General features: G+C 48.8%; 7 protein-coding genes across 7 annotated transcripts; 2 read left to right on the forward strand and 5 right to left on the reverse strand.

Moving 5' to 3' along the window:
• The first annotated feature begins 668 nt into the window (after positions 1-668).
• Positions 669-4064, forward strand: GGS22DRAFT_171335 (WD40 repeat-like protein). The gene is made up of 3 exons (XM_047962583.1): positions 669-1789; positions 1845-3366; positions 3431-4064. Exons 1-3 carry the CDS (start codon positions 1331-1333, stop codon positions 3610-3612), a joined length of 2163 nt encoding a protein of 720 aa, XP_047815850.1. The 5' UTR covers positions 669-1330; the 3' UTR covers positions 3613-4064.
• A 1095-nt stretch (positions 4065-5159) lies between these two features.
• GGS22DRAFT_53553 (mitochondrial carrier) lies at positions 5160-6800 on the forward strand. The gene is made up of 4 exons (XM_047967361.1): positions 5160-5560; positions 5635-5682; positions 5741-6455; positions 6541-6800. The coding sequence occupies exons 1-4, from the start codon at positions 5497-5499 to the stop codon at positions 6695-6697; spliced, it is 984 nt and encodes a 327-aa protein (XP_047815851.1). The 5' UTR covers positions 5160-5496; the 3' UTR covers positions 6698-6800.
• Positions 6801-6821: 21 nt separating this feature from the next.
• On the reverse strand, positions 6822-8214 carry GGS22DRAFT_171341 (actin depolymerizing protein). The gene is made up of 3 exons (XM_047962584.1): positions 8028-8214; positions 7375-7958; positions 6822-7305 (listed from the first exon to the last, which is right to left on the reverse strand). The coding sequence occupies exons 1-3, from the start codon at positions 8044-8046 to the stop codon at positions 6904-6906; spliced, it is 1005 nt and encodes a 334-aa protein (XP_047815852.1). The 5' UTR covers positions 8047-8214; the 3' UTR covers positions 6822-6903.
• Positions 8215-8443: 229 nt separating this feature from the next.
• Positions 8444-11064, reverse strand: GGS22DRAFT_171342 (uncharacterized protein). The gene has a single exon (XM_047962585.1). The coding sequence runs from the start codon at positions 10313-10315 to the stop codon at positions 8750-8752; it is 1566 nt and encodes a 521-aa protein (XP_047815853.1). The 5' UTR covers positions 10316-11064; the 3' UTR covers positions 8444-8749.
• Positions 11065-11796: 732 nt separating this feature from the next.
• On the reverse strand, positions 11797-13236 carry GGS22DRAFT_171344 (NmrA family protein). The gene is made up of 5 exons (XM_047962586.1): positions 13149-13236; positions 12991-13034; positions 12866-12939; positions 12548-12772; positions 11797-12470 (listed from the first exon to the last, which is right to left on the reverse strand). The coding sequence occupies exons 4-5, from the start codon at positions 12689-12691 to the stop codon at positions 11952-11954; spliced, it is 663 nt and encodes a 220-aa protein (XP_047815854.1). The 5' UTR covers positions 12692-12772; positions 12866-12939; positions 12991-13034; positions 13149-13236; the 3' UTR covers positions 11797-11951.
• Positions 13237-13555: 319 nt separating this feature from the next.
• GGS22DRAFT_191752 (uncharacterized protein) lies at positions 13556-15651 on the reverse strand (the record flags this gene model as incomplete). Its single annotated transcript, XM_047965163.1, has 5 exons — positions 13556-13833; positions 13896-14098; positions 14184-14520; positions 14617-15107; positions 15173-15651. The coding sequence occupies 5 exons, from the start codon at positions 15649-15651 to the stop codon at positions 13556-13558; spliced, it is 1788 nt and encodes a 595-aa protein (XP_047815855.1).
• A 756-nt stretch (positions 15652-16407) lies between these two features.
• Positions 16408-18116, reverse strand: GGS22DRAFT_181401 (cytochrome P450 monooxygenase; the record flags this gene model as incomplete). The annotated part of the gene is made up of 4 exons (XM_047963861.1): positions 16408-16874; positions 16936-17541; positions 17597-17882; positions 17943-18116. The coding sequence occupies 4 exons, from the start codon at positions 18114-18116 to the stop codon at positions 16408-16410; spliced, it is 1533 nt and encodes a 510-aa protein (XP_047815856.1).
• Positions 18117-18283: the final 167 nt, after the last annotated feature.

Here is an 18283-nt window from a genome sequence, read left to right on the forward strand (position 1 = left end):
GCTCGAAATCGGATTAGATAACGAAGTATTTATTGACTGAGTCAGAGGCATCTGGAATGAGAGATATACAAGATGAGATTGCTTGGTTGTGTGACGAATCCTCCGGGGTAATATATGTCTTATTGCGCGAACGACGGAAGATTGTAAGAAAATGGCGAGATCGATAATCTGATGAGATTTATTGGGAGTCGACAGTCAAAAATAGATCAACGCCACAGGGGCTGGCGGCTGTCGGAGTCCGTGGAACAGCAGTACAGTTGTACAATCCAATCAACCGATTACCTAAGGTCACAGGACACTGTGTAATACAGTAAGTCGGACACTATGTATTAGCTGCCGATCCATAATTATCCGTGCAACCGGACTAATCTCAATTATACAAGGCAGGCCCTCGAAAATGAGTGAACTTAGCTGATGTTGAAATAGAAAAGGAAGCAAGGAGGGATCGATTATGTTATGGACGGGGCACGGCATCCGAATACTGCTCAGGTGGCCTCCAGGTACCGGGAAAAGGCCCTCTATTTTAACCTTAGAGGTGCATTACCCCAGACTCCACCAGGCTATTCCAAAGTTATCGTCGCCCGATAGCCGTAGTGGGTCCCGGTTGAGAAGATTTCGGGTGGTTATCGGTGTTAAATGTCGCCATTCGGTCCCTAAAGCACCAAAGGTGAACGGGCAAGAAGCAACAAAGTTAAGCTAAGTTGGCGCTGGTCGCTCTGGCTTAGAAGGAAGGGGGACTTGGGTGTTTTATTTGGTATTTGGTATGGGAAACAATGGCCACTTTTATTTTATTTTTTTCTTTTGACCGCCTTAAACGATTCCCACCTCGAGACCCATCCGAGTCTAGTTCTAGCCTGTACTGTCAATACTGCCCAGTTGCCCAAGAAAGCCGCTTCAAATCCGCAGCGAGATCCAGAGTACCTAAGCAAATCGTCGACAAATCGCACGCAAGGGAATGCACCCTGGGTCCGATTTCGCCATTTCATCGATCTTACGTGCAATTGTCTGTACTCCTATGAGCATCCAATATACCCAATACACCGCACCTCGTCGTCTGCTTTCTTTGGTCCTTGGTCCTGCGCGATCCCGTTAGTCTTAAGAAACTGCGAAACCTAAAACCGGGACGGCAGCCAAACGAACCAAACGGCACATCAACGGCATATACGGCATAACACCTGGATGGTCACTGCTCAGCACGCAATCTCACCTCGTTTCACCGTACTCTTTAATGATCACCATAGTCTCTCGGATGGTGCAATCTGAATAAACCTCCCCCTAGGGCTTTGTCCTTCGACCCGGCCACCAATCTAATTCCCCTCGACTCACCACCATGGATAGTATCTCGCCCATACCGATACCCAACGGCCACGAGCCGTCGTCGAGACAGAATGGTCACACTTTGCTTGCAAACAACGCCACCCTGACGAATCTAAACCTCATATCTCCACCTAAGGGCTACGATCACCTACAAAGACCGTCGCTATCGTCTTTCCCGAGCGATCATCCTAATTCGAAACCGTCGAGAGACAATTGTGATAGACGACGGCCTGAGGATACAGAGGACGCCTCTCGTCTATCCAATATGTCCCAACAACTTATGACCCAATCTGTCACCCCCTTCCTGCGGGAACATATTCCTGGATTATATGCCCCGATAGGAAAACCCGATCTTCCGTCTATGACCGCTTTAAAGACGAAGGACCCGAATAGTAAATATTGTTATCGGCACCGCCCGGATTCGAAATGCCGTAGGGCGGCTGACGAGAATAAAATGGGAGTAATACAAAGTGTATGTTGTGATGTTCGGGTGAAATGACGAATTGGTTACTAATGATCGATGCTAGGCCCTTGAAACATTGCCTGACGCTGATCGACAGGCCATCACAAATGTTTGGTCTTTGTTCTCCGCTGCCCCTTCGAAACATCGCGAGCTTATGCTGCAAGGAATCATCACCCAATGTTGCTTCCCACAACTCTCCACCGTTTCTCGAGAAGTTCATGAACAATTAAAGATCGACTTTCTCACTGCCCTGCCGACCGAACTTTCTTTGAAGATTTTATGTTACCTCGATTGCTCTTCCCTTTGCAAGGCTGCGCAGGTTAGCAGGCGCTGGAATACTCTATCGGGTGACGATATCGTCTGGCATCGAATGTGTGAGCAACATATTGGACGCAAATGTGTGAAGTGTCAATGGGGTCTGCCAAGGTTGGAGAAAAAGCGATTGAAGGAATGGAAAATTCAACGACAGGCTGATGTAGAATCCCAAAGAGCACTGGCAGTTATTGGCCACAGCCCTTCAGTTGTAAGCCCTGCTAAGCGTGGCGCATCGACTTTGGAGTGTACCGAATCCGAATCCGCTTCCGCGAAACGTCAATGCGCCAACGGTGTCGGCAACGGGAATAAGCCTACGGGTACACAGAAATTTAGACCATGGAAGGATCTGTACCGAGAAAGGTATCGGGTTGGGTCCAATTGGCGCTACGGTAGGTGTACCATCAAAACGTTCGGCGGGGAGCATACAAACGGGATAACGGCTCTGCAATTCGACGACAACATCCTTGCTACGGGTTCCTACGATTCGAAAATCAAGCTTTGGGATATCGAGAAGGGTGAAGTTATAAGGACTCTCCATGGCCATACGATGGGGATTCGAGCGCTCCAATTTGATGATCGGATGCTCGTTTCAGCTAGTCTGGACGGCACAGTCAAAATATGGAACTGGCGAACAGGCGTTTGCATCAACACCCTCAACCATCAAGGCGGCGTCATAACTGTGCATATGGACGGTGACCTTCTAGCGTCGGGATCCATGGATAAGTCGATCAAGATTTTCAACTTTAAAACTCAGCAGTCATATTCTTTGCGAGGTCATACCGATTGGGTGAATCATGTTCGCCTCGATATGGCATCGCGTACGGTACTCTCTGCTTCTGACGACTGCACGGTAAAGCTTTGGGACCTCGACTCTAAGGTCTGTATTAAGACGTTCGAAGGCCACGTTGGACAAGTTCAGCAGGTTCTTCCACTTCCGGACGACTATGAGTTTGAGGATGAGACTACTCGAGATGGGGATGCAGCCTCTGTGTCTAGTAGTCATAGTGGTACACCCCCTGGTTGTTCGTCGTCCTCGATATCGCAGGCTCAGATGGATGAAGAACGAGCTGCATATGGACATATCTTCCAGAATGACCCCGAACGGCCCTTACCCCCGCGGTATATGCTTACTGGGTCCCTGGACGCGACAATGAGGCTTTGGGATACGGCGACAGGAAAGAGCCCGCGAACCTTCTTCGGGCACGTTGAAGGCATCTGGGGTCTTGCGGCCGATTCTTTGCGATACGTCACTAGTGCTAATGACGCGACGGGTAAGAACCCATATTTCATTCATATTATCTCATCGATTTTATACTAACACTATTGTCAATTTAGTCAAAGTTTGGGATGCTCGAACCGGAAAGTGCGAGCGAACATTTACAGGTCATTCTGGTCCCGTGACCTGCGTAGGATTAAGCGACAGCCGAATGGCAAGCGGAAGCGAGGACGGAGAAGTGCGACTTTATAGCTTTGAGGGTGAACCTTCAGAAGTCGAAGAATTTGGAACCCCTGCTTAATCCTTTTTCTTTCGAACAGCACCGGAGTTTCTTATAGGCTCGAAGGGAGCCGATTCTTTTACCGATTTACGATAACGCAATTTTGATTTATGGGGCGTCTAAATATACCACTTCACCTATACCGGCCGGCTTACTCAAGGAATGTCAAAAAAAGAGCTGGGCTTGGCGATACTTGTCTTTTCGATTAGGACATCTAACAGGATTATGGAAAGGCGGCGTCTATTACTTAGAAAAATTTAAAGAAGGCGTATAGGAATATGAACAGGGTTAGTAGCACCGTGGCATCGTGTGCTGCAGAGGCAGTTGTTACGAACTAGGGGTTGGGGATGATGGAGTCTACGAAATATTCAACATTGCCCTACGTTGTGTAGGGGGGAATCGAGGAGAAGAATATCTATGCGATTATATTATAATGAATCTAATCTGATCTATGGATCTAATACTTATATGGCTCAAGCTTGTTTTATGTATGCTGAGTCACTGAGCTCATTTTGACTGCATGTGAAGTTCGTTCTAGACCTGCATGTGTGGTGGTAACCTGGGCACCCCGCGGCTGAGGAGGGTCTAAGGTGGTTGATATTGATATTTCTACTGCATACTAGTAGTATCTGAAGTAGCGTAATTTGACCAAGAAGCACTCTCATTGTACTTTTAACCTCGGCAAGCAAAGTGTCTATATACTCCATACTCCAGATATCAATTATTGTTAGCAGAGCTTCAAAGGGGTTAAGCTGTAAGTGGATTCTATCCGGAAGTAACCGGACTCAGCTACGTAAGGAGGTACGTATCTGTAGTCCCTGACAATCCCTGCCAAGTCTCCATTCCCCGGCTACTCTCCCCGCAAAATCACAAGCTCGGCTCCCCGTCGGTAAACAAATATACTTTCGACGTCACTGTTAAGATCACAGGCCAGAGCATGTTCAAAGTCGCAATCCTCATGTCAAACCAATCGATACGCGAAATCGAGATTGTTGGATGCGAAGTGACATTGCCCAGCCAGCCAATTGGATATAGCAATTCGGATCGTTCTAATGTTCTTATGTATTTGTATAAACTGCACTAAGATGAGCTTCTTCCACTCAACCGCCAAGGAAGATGTCGCACCACGCGACTGAAGCTCCGGTTCACCGAACGAGTTCTGATCCGGCGGACCGTTCACCACGAGTATGAGAGAGCTATCGTACTGGTTAAGGTTTTCGGCCGCCATCATTCGAACGTCGATCTAGCCAACCCCACAACGCACTACTCGCGTTTCCCCAGCCAATATTTTCCCTAGGCTGCTAGGCTCTTAGGTAGATCTAGGAGGAGCACGAGATGGCGTGTCGATTCTCAGCCGCGGATCCTTTCTTTCGGAGAGGGTTTGAGTCACTCGACTCTGCTCTCTTCCGGTATGGCGGGTACGTGAAGCTTATGTCAGAGCCCGTAGCTCGGTAATGTCTTTCATCACTTGGTCCCTTGGGGCCGGACTATACATACCTATAGATGCCTCTGTGATATTCTAGCTTTAAAGTTTTCGGCTGGAATCGTGTTGTAGATTTGGGCTGCTTATCTCTCCCAGTACTCTTATATCCTTCGGAACTTCATACACATTGGACGATCTCGTTTCCTCTTAACTGCTCCCACAACCCTTTGGCGTCGGTCAAGCTTTACTTACAGAGTAACTCCTCTTTGTTCTCGTATCTTCTTAAATACCAAGCGCCCTAATTCTCCCGTTAGCTGTCACTTCCTTTGTACTCCTCTAACGCATATTGGTGACGATTATTGCATGTGATCGCCTCACTCTCTTATTGTAAAGGTCGTTTTATTCCACCTTGGAAGACTCGAGCACAATCGGAAGATATACAGAATAGAAACAGGGCGCAAGCCCAAAGTTAGGAATACACAATGGCGACTAAAGTGGGAGGAAAAGATGGCAAGGCGCCGCCGACGGCAGCCACGAATTTGATCGGTAAGCTTCCGGAACGCGTCTTCCTTCCGTGTTCTATCTCAAGAGCCAATTCAACTAACACAGACACAATAAAGCTGGTGGAGGGGCAGGAATGATGGAGGCTCTCGTATGCCACCCTCTCGGTTCGTTCCTTCTCACCTCTTCCCGCCTCCACCACACCCTCTAACAGCCCCTCAACAGACACCATAAAAGTCCGCATGCAACTCTCCCGCCGCGCCCGCCAACCCGGCGCCCCCAAACGGGGCTTCATCCGCACCGGCAGCGAGATCGTAAAGCGGGAAACGCCCCTCGGTCTCTACAAAGGGCTCGGCGCCGTGCTCACGGGCATCGTGCCCAAAATGGCGATCCGCTTCACCTCCTTCGAAGCCTACAAGCAAATGCTCGCGGACTCGGAAACAAAAACGATAACAGGCCGGGGCACCTTCCTCGCGGGTCTAGCCGCAGGCGTAACCGAAGCCGTGGCCGTAGTCACCCCCATGGAAGTCGTCAAGATCCGGCTGCAGGCGCAACACCACAGCATGGCGGACCCGCTCGACATCCCGAAGTACCGCAACGCGGCGCACGCGCTGTACACTGTTGTCAAGGAAGAGGGGGTCGGCGCGCTGTACCGCGGGGTCAGTCTCACGGCGCTGAGACAGGGCAGCAATCAGGCGGTGAATTTCACGGCGTATACGTATTTCAAGGAGGCGTTGCTGCGCTGGAGGGAGGAGGGGGGGAGGGGGTCGGGACAGTTGCCGAGTTGGCAGACTACGGTTATTGGGCTTGTGAGCGGTGCGATGGGACCGCTGAGTAATGCCCCGATTGATACGATTAAGACCCGTTTGCAGAAGACGCCGGCTGAGGAGGGGGTTTCGGCTTTTAGGAGGATTAGTGTTATTGCTGGGGAGATGTTTAAGTGAGTTTTCTTTTCTCTTTGTTCTATGATTGTTTTGGTTGGAGATGTTTGTTGATGAGGTGGTGCTAATATGAGGGTGTTACAGGCAAGAAGGTGTTCATGCGTTCTACAAGGGGATTACGCCTCGGATCATGCGTGTTGCGCCCGGTCAGGCTGTCACGTTCACGGTGTACGAGTATCTGAAGGATAAGTTGGAGAAGAGTGGCCCGAGTGTTATATCGGGAAGTAGGTACGAGGAGTAAATTTAGGGGGAATTAGTTTCGGGATTTTGGAGGCAGAGGATCTAGGATTGGGGAGGTTCATGTTGGATATACCTAAGTGGTTGCTTGTATCTTGTTCGCGTGTCGCATTGGGATTTATAGTGGAATACAATCGTCTTGATTCGTCATCTATCATGAGGATTCGCTAGCTATACTCTCGTTTTAATCATAACGGCTCATGATCACGGTCACCTCCCGGGCCTCTTGGGTCTTCTGAAACCCGCTTTAGTCTCCGTCTCGGGGAACAACTCCGACGTTACGATCTCTTCCGTGATCTCGCTCGGCTCCTCGACCTCGAACTTCTTCTCGATCTGCAGCCCTGCCTCGGTCGTGGCTACCGTGAGTACCGCTCGCTTCATAAGAGGGTAGACCATACGGAATTTGATGGCCTTAGTACCCGGCGTGGAGGGGCATGTGTAGAAGAAGAGTATAACGTTCTTCTCCTCTCCTCCGCGCGGTGGGGAGGCTTTGTATCGGAAGAAGGTGAAACGTGGCTCGGTTGAAGAAATAGTGTTAACGAGCTCGGTAATGGTCTTTGGTGTCGAGGAATCGGGAAATAGCTCTACAACTTCGGTCTCGGGGTTGATTTTCTGTTTGTTTGAGTTAGTCTAAGTTTGAAAGTAGTATTTTATAGTATTGCATGTTATTGTGAAACTTACCAGCATCACCAAACCGCTGCCTTCCTCACGACCTAGCGCACTTAAGGCAACTAATGCATCGGTAGCGACTGGCATTTTCATGTGTGAGCTAAGGTGGATCTCGCGACTACCCGTGCCGGCGCCGGCCTCGGCTTCAGCTCTCTTGACTTCGCCGAGCGTTCTTTCTTCTTCGGTAAGGGGAGCTTCAAGCTCACTGTGCCGATCATGTTTCTCGAAACCGGCAACACTCAGCTCTTCGGCCATGGTCGCGAATATGGTCTCGCGGAAGTGTTCGGAGCCTAGCTCGCGCACGAGGGTTAATCTCGTGGATGCGAATAACATCTTCTGCCGGACCTTGGCCGAGTCCGGCACGTACGTTACGGCTATCAGGTATGGAGCGGTGTCATGTCGTCGTAAGAGGATGTAGAGCGCCTCGTCGGGTTTTAGGTGAGGGGTTAGCTTGGAGAGGTTGGAGGAAAAGTTGCTTGAAGCGCCGGTAAGTGTTTCTTTAGGTGTTAGGGATTCTCCTGTGATGGTTACGAGAAGTCCGAATTGTGAGGTGTCGGAGAGAAGAGTGTTGAATGCGGAGATGAGCTCCTGAGATGCTGTGTTACGACCATTAGTTTGTTGTATTCCTTAAGTTTGGATTAAGGGGAAAGGGGATGGTGTATTACCAGATATTCCGGACTGCATCTTGCTACAATTGCAGAATCTTGATGGCTACCTAGGTAGGCTAGGTAGGTATTAAGTTAGGAGATGCCTTCCAGAGACATTAATTTGTAGATAAATACCCAGGATCTAGGACTTCGGTATTGATGTCGGTGTCGATGTTGGCCCGCCTTACTCTGTACGAGAGCAAGGAGACGAGGATGGAGACAGGGATGCCCCTCCATTCGTATGATCCTAGACAAGTAATAACTGAGGTAACAACGCATACTGCGGGGCTTTGATGTATGATATCTGCATAAACCTGCTAATATGGTAAAATAACGACACTAGTTCTATAAAGGTCGTAAAAGACTCTATAAGAACATATATCTTATTTATCTGCCTAACTGAATTCCCTAAATATTTGTCAAGTCTTTCTTTAGTTTTCCAGCTTCGACCATTCAGACGTATATCCAAAAGGCATCCACTTAATAACACTTTCGACCTGAGAGATCGTCCCGTTATCAATCTTGAATAACTGTGGAACCATATAGGTGCCTGGAATACGTGTCGTCTCTGATGGATCAGGTCCATTAGCTGGTTCGTCGATCAAGGAGACAGCTAACGCGATCGCTCTCTTTTTGTCGGCCGCGAGAACGCGTCGGTCACGAACCGATGTCGTGTTACTTGGTAGACCATTCGGGGCCGCTCCCTTGCCATCAAGTTGATCAGCACAAGTAAGATTTGTTTAAGCCAAGTTGTCTCGTCTAGTGCATCCCGCAGCAAATGGTACTCCCTCACTCGAATGCTTCTCTATGCCGTCGAAATAAACATTTAACAAATCTGGTGAAATGTCAACACCTTCGACGCTATGTTCCTGGAATGCGGCGTCAAACACCGCCGACTCATCTCCTTCCCACTCCACCGGTAGAGGCGGGCGCATGAGTGTTATCGTTCCACCACGGCTCCCGTTGGTTTCTGCTCGCACGGCATGTGCCTCGACCTCAGTTATCTGCCCGCCACCGACTGCAATTCGAAGTGCTAGGACGCCAGGTACACTATGCTCCTGTGAAAACCCCCAATAACCGGCTGTTTCTCTTTCTTCATCTGCCAAGACTACCGCGTAGCTATCCGTCCAGGAAATTGCTTCTAACGTCTGCCATAACCCATCTCCCAAAGCAAGAAATTGGCCATTCTCTGAATAACGAGTGCCTTTCGCAAATGGCAAGCGCGTGTGGTCATGAACCCTCAGTGACATCAATATGTCTCCTACTACATTCTCGAGACAAACTCGATCACATGGATCTGGGTAGACCGTGAAGTTGGTACCGGGTCCGGTGAGATCTACTGGTGGGTCCTGAGGGTATCCTGCCTTCATGCCATAGGGGACTTCAGTCAATGTCATCTCGATGCGATATAACTTTTCGCCATTGAAACGGAATGCCTCCATGGCAATCAGAGTCCGAGGTGTATCGAAATATGGAGGGATAGGCGACGACGTTCCATTTACACTGGGCAACGTTCTCACCGTCCCGTTATGGTCGAGAGTTGTGATAGCGAAAACGACTTGACGCTCCTCATCGACTACGGGGAAATGGCGCTCGCGGATCTTTGTAACGAAACCAAGGAACCCAGTTTGGAACTGCTCCTCGCAGGTTAGAGACATGAAGGCTGTGTCATTGGAGTGTCCGTAGGGATCCCCTGTCTTTACGTTAGTCGTCTGAAGACCATCTTCGAGACGATTGCATTCCTTATCGAAGAAGCTATAGTCTCCATTAGGGTCATTCCCCTGCATGCCGGTGTAATATTTGTTGGTTTGGGAGATCAGCATATCCCGGGGTATTCGGTTCTCTGGTGCCACGGCTTCGAACCACACAGGCTCTGGTTGGCCTCGTTGCTCATAGAGTTCGAAACCACCAGAGTCGCGTGTGATCTGTGTTTCGATCTCACTGATCTTTCCATCCTCCTCTACCTTTAGGCGTACCATATATATCGCACCCACGCCATTCTCGGTAATAGTGGTGATGGTCGCGACTTGACCTGCTTCGGGATCCGAGAATGTATGATTATATTTGCCTAGCGACTCGACGATGTGCCATTCTCCTGACCCAAGTGGTAGTATCTGGTCATTCTCGACATACTTTACGTCCGGTGTCGTCGGCAATGTCGATGGATCATGGGCTATTAGTGCGTTCAGATAATCCGAGATGAAACCCTCCAAACATGCTCTCTCGCAGCGCTCGACTGAGGCTGCCAAACTAAAAGTCAGCACAGATAACGCGACGGTGACAACTTTTCGAACCGTGGAAGCCATTTTGATTGTCAACTTATCGTTGTCGGCCTAGGTCAATATTTTACGTCTTGCCAATACAAACCCCAGCCCAGGTAAGAGGTATTTACGTGATGAGGTGTCCATATTGACCTTTTAATATGTGAACGTGTCTCCGCAACGTGTAATGCCGGCAAAATAGATCTTGCTAACCTGGGCGCGTGGATATAATTCAATCTAAAGGTCCAATGTAGAATGTGTCGATCACTTGTGTTACAAGGGTGGCAGTTATTTTGCCTAACCTCGATATCAGGTAACAGGGATGGTCTCGACAAATGGCAAGAAACCCGAGTCCATGCATGTTGAAGTAATAATTGCTTAGCCAAGGCATTATTTCACTATATCTATCAAGATGGATATCCATGGATGGCATTATACCTACCATAGCGGCAAATACTAGGAGCTAACAATGATTGGAAAGTCGAAAACAATGATTGTAAAAGTAAAAATAATCATTGTAAATAGGTTGAAATCATTGGAAAGAGGTTGGAATCATTGGAGGGGTTCAACAATCATTGGAAAGATTTAACAATCATTGGAAAACCTTAGATTTAGATCAGGTGCCCAAGTAACCTTAGAACCCAGGCGACAACAAGGTTGGCGATACCTTTTTGCCCACAAAAAAACTTAAGATTTTTTTTCAAATCTTGTCCTTATCCTGCATCTTCTACATACATGTTCTTATTTTTATTTCTTTCTTTTACATCTTTTTTTTCTCACAAAAACATACACCACCACCACCATATCACAACAACAATAATAATAATCACTTGTACTTTAATATAGATTTAGCCTTAGATAGATCAAATTTTCGATCAATAAACAGGTCCTTAGATAGATCAGATAAACCTCTAGATAGAACAATATTTCGATCAATAAACAGGTCGTTAAATAGATCAGATAGATCAGATAGATAGATCAGATAGATCAGAAGGATCAGAAGGACTAGAAAGATCAGAAAGATCAAAAAGATAGACCTATATACAGCTTGGTGGACAGGAAGGTGGGCAGGAAAGAGAGAGGGTTTTTGCCACCCACCTCGTCACCCACCTCGTCACCTACCTCGTCACCTACCTCGCCACATACCTCGTCACCTACCTCTTTATTTGAGGCTACAAATACTTAGGTATTTAAGGTTTCCAATGAATGTTTAAGGTTTCCAATGAATGTTGAATCTTTCCAATGATTGTTTGACCTTTCCAATGATTGTCTAGCCCTTATAATGATTATATTTTATACAATAGCTGTGCTGGGAAATCTTGATTATTATAATGGGCCATTATTGTTTTCGAAAACAACCATTGTCAGGCGTTGGTGGGTCCCGGTACGGTACCTAAGTTCATCATCGAGACTGATTACATAAGCATAACCTTACCCCAACCCTAACACTAACTTTTGGGGTTAGGGTTGGGAGTAAGACTTATAGGATAAGGTGAGTTCATTACACTTCACGTATTATAGGCATGTTTTATTCTTCAATGCATATATAAGCTCAATTTAGTTGGATATAAACCATGGACACCTTGGAATAGACCCCCTCATATTTCGAACAAAACCAACTCACAACTAGCTGGACTATGGTATCAACTCGAATCGCATGAACCTCCATACAAATCTACAATCATTCCTTCAGAGAAGAAATGCCAGGCTTCTGTCTCACATGCTCCGGTGGCGACTTCTCTGCCTGAGTCAACGCCCACTCAGCAATGTCGGCGCGTTCAATGGAAGCACCGAGCTTGCCGTCCGCCACATACCCATCAACAACCCGACCCCTCGGCCCATTCCCCAAGAATCCGACTCGGAATAGAGTCCAATCGAGGTCGCCGCCATAAGTATCAAATACCTCACCAATGTCGACGATCGTCTTCCAAATCTTGTGCGCGATGGCCCAGAGCACCGTTGTTAGAAACCAGATGTATAGACTCGGCTTGTCCTTGGGGTCCTTGACGCTGAATGTGCTTAATGCGATGATGCGCTTGACTCCTTCGTCTTTCATGATGGAGAGGATTAGCTTGTATGCTGGTACGAAGACGGCGGTTTCGGCGCGCATGCCGGAGGGCCCGACTACGGAGATGATGACGTCTTGGCCGCGGATCGCGGTGCGTAGTTGCTCTTCATTGTCGAGGGTTCCTTCGACTGACTGCGTCGCATTGTTAGTCATTCGTTACGCGAATGCGTAGAAAAGTTGATACTCCTGGAGAACTGGTTGAAGCTCACCTTGATATCTGCATTCTGAGCATGCTCTGGTAGCGTTCGTCGGCCGTAAATAGTCACTCGCCAACCTAACTCGAGAGCGCGCTTCACGAGGACCTGTCCCGTCTCTCCTGTCGCGCCGAGGACGAGAAGCTTTCCGTTGGCCATGGCGGATCTGAATATACTTTAGCTGCGTGGGTTTACGAAGTTAACGGTTGAGTTGGAGAAGACAAACTATCAATTGAACTAGTGAGTAGGAGTTGGCCTGTTTTTATGTCTATCACATTCCAATGATGCTGTGTAACCCGACGAGCGCACAGTCGGGATAGCTAACCTGTTTAGAATGTATTACGTTCTAGAACTTCGCTATTTCGTCATCCGGGAGCCAAGATGAACAGTGTATAGATTGAAGGTCACTGGATCAAATTTAATTAGGTATTGTACTTTTATGCTATTCATCTACTTACCTGCCTGGTATTAAGTAGGTAGATATAAAGGGTCACTGGCACCGCTGCACCAAAAACTCATTACTAATACAATTCTTTGATAGTCATTCCAGCGCACTATGATCACCCCTTTCGGTGAGTGCGCGGTCAAATTTAGGGATCAAGTAGCGCTAACCTACCTAGAGCAGGTACCTAACTCTTCGGCGAGATTTGTCATCATTTAATCAATAAAACATTCTAGACGTGGCGATGAAAACAAGCCATACCAATCATCTTTCAATTATAATCGAAGCAAATATAGTGTATGTCTTTGTCTGACCCGAGAACCTTGAAGTTTGATGAAATTCCCGTTTGATTTGATAATCATGAGTAAGGACCTAGGGTCTAACAGATGATCGGTATCACACTGCCTTCTATTTTCTAGGAATTTTTCCATTATCGAAATGATCTCTAACTTCCTCTAGAAAATCAGTTTAGAGTGATCCCTAACGCCTACACCTAATCTAGGGCACGCATTTAACGTGTTAGGGAGCCTGCAGGTCTCAAGCCACTGGCCTTGGCATTGGTGAGCATGGAGAGGACTGGCTCATGGCATCTTGTGGAGCAAGAATCCATCTCCTTGCAACTTTTGGAATACTTCGGCGGGATCGTACCGCTGGGCAATCTCACGTAGCTTACGCACATTTTCTTCTCCGTAACTCGCGATGGGATGTTGGTCCCAAGTGGCGTCGTTGAGAAATTCGAAATCAAGCAAAATCCCTTTCCGCTTAGCGATCTCCCGCACCGCACCACCACTAGTCTTGACAGCCTGATGCGCAAGATCGTCGAACTTGTCGTCTTGCCATTGAATGACAGAAGTATACCCTAACAAAATATCAATCACAGAACTTGCATTTACGAAGGACAAGAGTATGGATTTTACGAACATTGTTGACCTTCTGGCGAAAGGTTGAGTGGGTTTCCTCTGGCGTTGCTTTTTATGATAGCGCTCGACGTGACGGGCTGGATGCCAAAGGTCATCATACAGTCAAACTGCCCCATCATGTCTTTCGAAAGTTCTAACCACCGATCGTAACCTTCCTCGTATAACGAAAGATCAGGCTTTGTCGAAACTGCAATTATGTCACGCCTAGTATTTACAAGCACGTATCAGCTCCACGAAACATTAACAGCGCAATAATTTCCGACTGGTCGGATTGGAAAAGTGTACTTACTTGAACGCGGGTCTGTCTCCTAGTACCGTCTCGAAGGCCTTTGCGATTGTATAGGGCGTCCCTAGGCTGGGCTCGATGAAGTGTCGCTGAAAGGGTATATCGCGGAACATCTGGAAGACAGGCGGAAACTCGACGGGCGCCGAGTAAACAAAAGCCACAATGGTGTGATTATTGGAAAGACTGAAGGCAAATGACGCCTTCTCGTCTTCTTCAGCGGCGGCCTGGTATTCGCGAACGGCCCTTAGCAATCTTCTGCTCTCGTCCGGGCCGTAGATGCGCGCTTCGTACCAAATGCGATCGACAGGAATAGTCTCAAGCACGAACTTCGTCACGATTCCTAAAACACGCCACAGGATACTCGTTAGCAATCGCACTCTCTTCGCACCGGAGAACGAAATATTGTCTCAACAAGCCGCTATCCCCGAATACATACCGAAATTAGACCCGCCCCCTTTTAAAGCCCACCACAGATCCGCGTTCGTCTCCTGATTTGCAACGACAATCGTCCCGTTCCCCAACACCACCTCGTACTCCCGCACGTAATCACATGCAAGCCCGAACTCGCTCGAGAAACTGGGGATTCCGCATCCGAGAAGAAGGCCACCAACACCCACATCCGGTGTGCGCCCCCCCAGCACGGAGCGTCGCGTGCCCTCAAGTTTCTCGTATACTCGGATCCAGCGGTTTCCCGGACCGACTTCGACTGTCGAGGCGTCGGGGCTTACCACGACCTCGTCTAGCCGTGACGTGTCGATCAGCACGCCCCCGTCCCCGATGTTGGCCCACCCGCGGTTCGGGTTGTGGCCACCGCTTCGGATGGCGAAACGGGTTCCAGTATATTGGATGATTTGCATAATCCATGATACTTGCTCGGCGCTTGAGGGCTGGAGGATGCATCGCGGTTGGAGCCAGCAGTCCTTTGACCTGGGTGCAAGGATGGATCGTTAGTGCCGCGTTTTATGGAAGGGGGAATTTGGGATTGCCCTTACCAATTCACTCTCACAGCGGCCTCGTAGGCTTCGCCGTATTCCGAGGCTTGCATCACGGCGCTCGAGGGCTCGAGGAGGAAACGCGCGATTGCGCAGGCTTTTGATGCACGCCATCCCGCGTCTTTTTTGTCGCTGGATGGTTTAGCATTGTCCTTTGGTCCGGCGAGGTGACAACCGGGATGCTTTGAACAGGTGTCGTGGAGGGACTCTGCGAGATGGGCTGCTGCGCTGCAGTCCGCGCTTTGAACGCCGGCGTGGCTTAGCAGGTCGAGGACCTCGAAAGGTACATTGCACTTAGATAGAGTCTCTGCACCTTTCTTTTCATCAGCGCTCCCGAAGAACGGCCAAGGCAAGCCGTCGATGCCTATGGCCGAAAGGATAGTATCTTGGAAGCCTAGGACTTGTTGGCTTGCTCCATACACGATACCCGCCGGTATACAAAGCAGGCCCAACGAGAGAACAGAGTGACGAGCCTTCATTTTACCGATCCAACCTGCCTGTATAATCTTCATCTACCTGAGACGATTCAACTTAGCTGACTTGGGGCTACATCATTGATAATACGTCAAGTATCAAGGGGGGCTACGGCATCGGCTGGATGCAGTCAGATAATCGCATGTTAGTTGACGATGGCCCGCATTGTAAGAATAAGCAAAGATCGGGCAGACTAAAACGGAACGGTCCGAGGCCTGTCTTACTATCTGCCATGTAGGTAAGCATGTAGAGTCGGGTAATATAATGTTTGTCAGCACGTTTGGACCCACGATTTCTGTCTGGTAAGCTCAAGATTACCACCTTGCTCTTTCCGAGGAGAAAATTGAAGAGTAAGGTAATGATGGGATTTCTATCTGTGGTATCAATGGATGGGAAATTATCATAGGTATCACAGATTAAGGGGCAGATAGAGTTGGTTAAGGTAGGTGTGTCTGATATTGTTAACAGTCTTACTAATACCTGGATAACCCTAACACCACCTAACCCTAACCATATCTCTTACCCCAATCTGAACCCTAACCTCATCCTTTACCCCAACCCCAACCTTACCCCGCTACCCCTCTACCCCTTATCCCACGCATACCATCTACAACTTTTCAAGATGACTGGTATCATTGACAACGCTCTTTTAACACCCTCTAACGCATTTCTATGCGAAATCATTTGCAATCTATGATAGCGGCCAATCGGTACTTCATCTATGCCATCTATGCATCACTCATCACGCCCTATTCCCCCAATCAAGCACCCACAAGCTTCCTCACATCCTCATCAACCTCAACGCGCTCCCGCATCAGCAGTCTAGCCGCCGGATCGGGGTAAATATTCTCATCCGCGAACAAGTTCCTCGGACGGCCCTGGCCGGCGGGATACTTGAAGTCGTAGCGCAGCAGCAGATGGGCAAGGATAATCTTGATCTCGTTGCTGGCGAAGAAACGACCCGGGCAGGCGTATTTCCCGTGCCCGAAGTGCAGGCTGTTGCGGTCGGTCATGGCGAATTGGAACTTGTTCGCGTTCTCCGGCTTGCTGGTGTCGTCGCGGAGTCGCGAGTACCGGAACGGGTCGAACTCCGTTGGGTCCCCGCCACCCGGCAGAAGCTCTGGGTCGTGAAGGAGCGAGTGTGCGGCCATGCTGAAGTGTGTCCCGGTTGGAAGGAGCGTTCCGTCTGAGAGCTTGACGGGACTTCGGACTATGCGGTTGAATGCGACTATAGTAAGATGTGTGTTAGTTTAGGGGCTTCAATCTCAAGATGGGGTTGGGATCCTTACGTAAACTTGGCGGGTTCAGTCGCTGGGACTCTTTCATGAAACTGTCCATCTTGCGCAGCTTGTTCAGAGACGTCTTTTGCCATCCTCCGTCGGCTCGCAGTACTTCAACGAGTTCCGCTCTGAGGGTATCAAAGTGCTCGGGGTGGGCGCATAGGTCATAGAGCCCGTGTGCCGCGGCCATGGTGGTCGTGTGGATTGAAGCGAGACTTAGGAGTAACTGTCGGTGCGCTAGCTTATGCGGCTGGCCGTCATTCTCGTTTGCGGCATCCATCATCCATTGCAGTAGATCTGAGCCTTTCTCATATTCTTTATCAGATTGTGCCAAGGCTCGTCGCTCTCGTACCATGGGGCCGATGATGCGCTTCGCTGTGGATAAGTTGGAGCGGACCCGCCAGTATGAGGGTAGCATTACTCCAATGATCGGGTGAAGCCATGGGGGGAATCTGCGCAGCGTCATGACCGTTGTGAAGACGTTTTCTGTGTAGTGGATGCTGGTCGCGAGCCATTCTTCATTTCGGCACGCGCCGGGGCCTAGGAACACTCGCGCTGAGATGCGTGCAACGATTCGGAGCAGGATTTCGTAGATCTGGACCTCATTCCAATCGCCTAGTGCTATCAGCCTTTCTGCCAATTACGACATGAAAATAGGTTGGGAGCTCACCTGTGCACTTCGGAACCTCGGTCTCTAACGAAAAATCGAGCTCGTCCTTCACGACCGGGATCGTACCAGCCAGGTTGGGTGTTAACTTCTGTTGAAGAACTTGGGTGTGTAAGTCGCTCTCTAATAAGATAAGCGTGGTGGAATAATGTCCGAGAAGATTCTTGATATGAGCCCTGATGGCGCTGATCTGCTGGTCTGGTAGGTTGCGAAGTTGATCTATGTGCTTATTTGAGATGACCAGGATATCGGCATCGTTGCGTCGAACCTTGAACATGGTATTTTTAAACTGACTACCCGTTAGCGATTCCGTGAACCCCGAAATAAAGTTTTGGGTATAGCAATTTACCTGTTGGTATCCTTCCTTAATCATTGGCCCGCTGCCGCGCACGAAGCGTAGTCCCACAACCCATGCCGGCTCAAAGTATGAGCGGTGGCCAATGTAAGGGGCCTTAACCCCAAACAAAGCAGACTTCAGAATACTGAAAACATACAGAGATACGAGGCCAGTGAATAAGGCCATAGTAACCTGTTGCTTGTCCCATTCTAGGATAGGGAGGCTACTGAAGGCAACGCCCTCAGTTGCAACGCTACTCACTTTCGGATCCATTTTTCAAATGATATCTATGCGATAACCGTAGTATTCTGTGTGAGCCAGATGACAAAAAGCACAAGTATCAAAGGTATCGA

This window comes from Annulohypoxylon maeteangense (genome assembly GCF_022496945.1).
Source record: "Annulohypoxylon maeteangense strain CBS 123835 unplaced genomic scaffold GGS22scaffold_17, whole genome shotgun sequence".
NCBI classification, from domain to species: Eukaryota; Fungi; Ascomycota; class Sordariomycetes; order Xylariales; family Hypoxylaceae; genus Annulohypoxylon; species Annulohypoxylon maeteangense.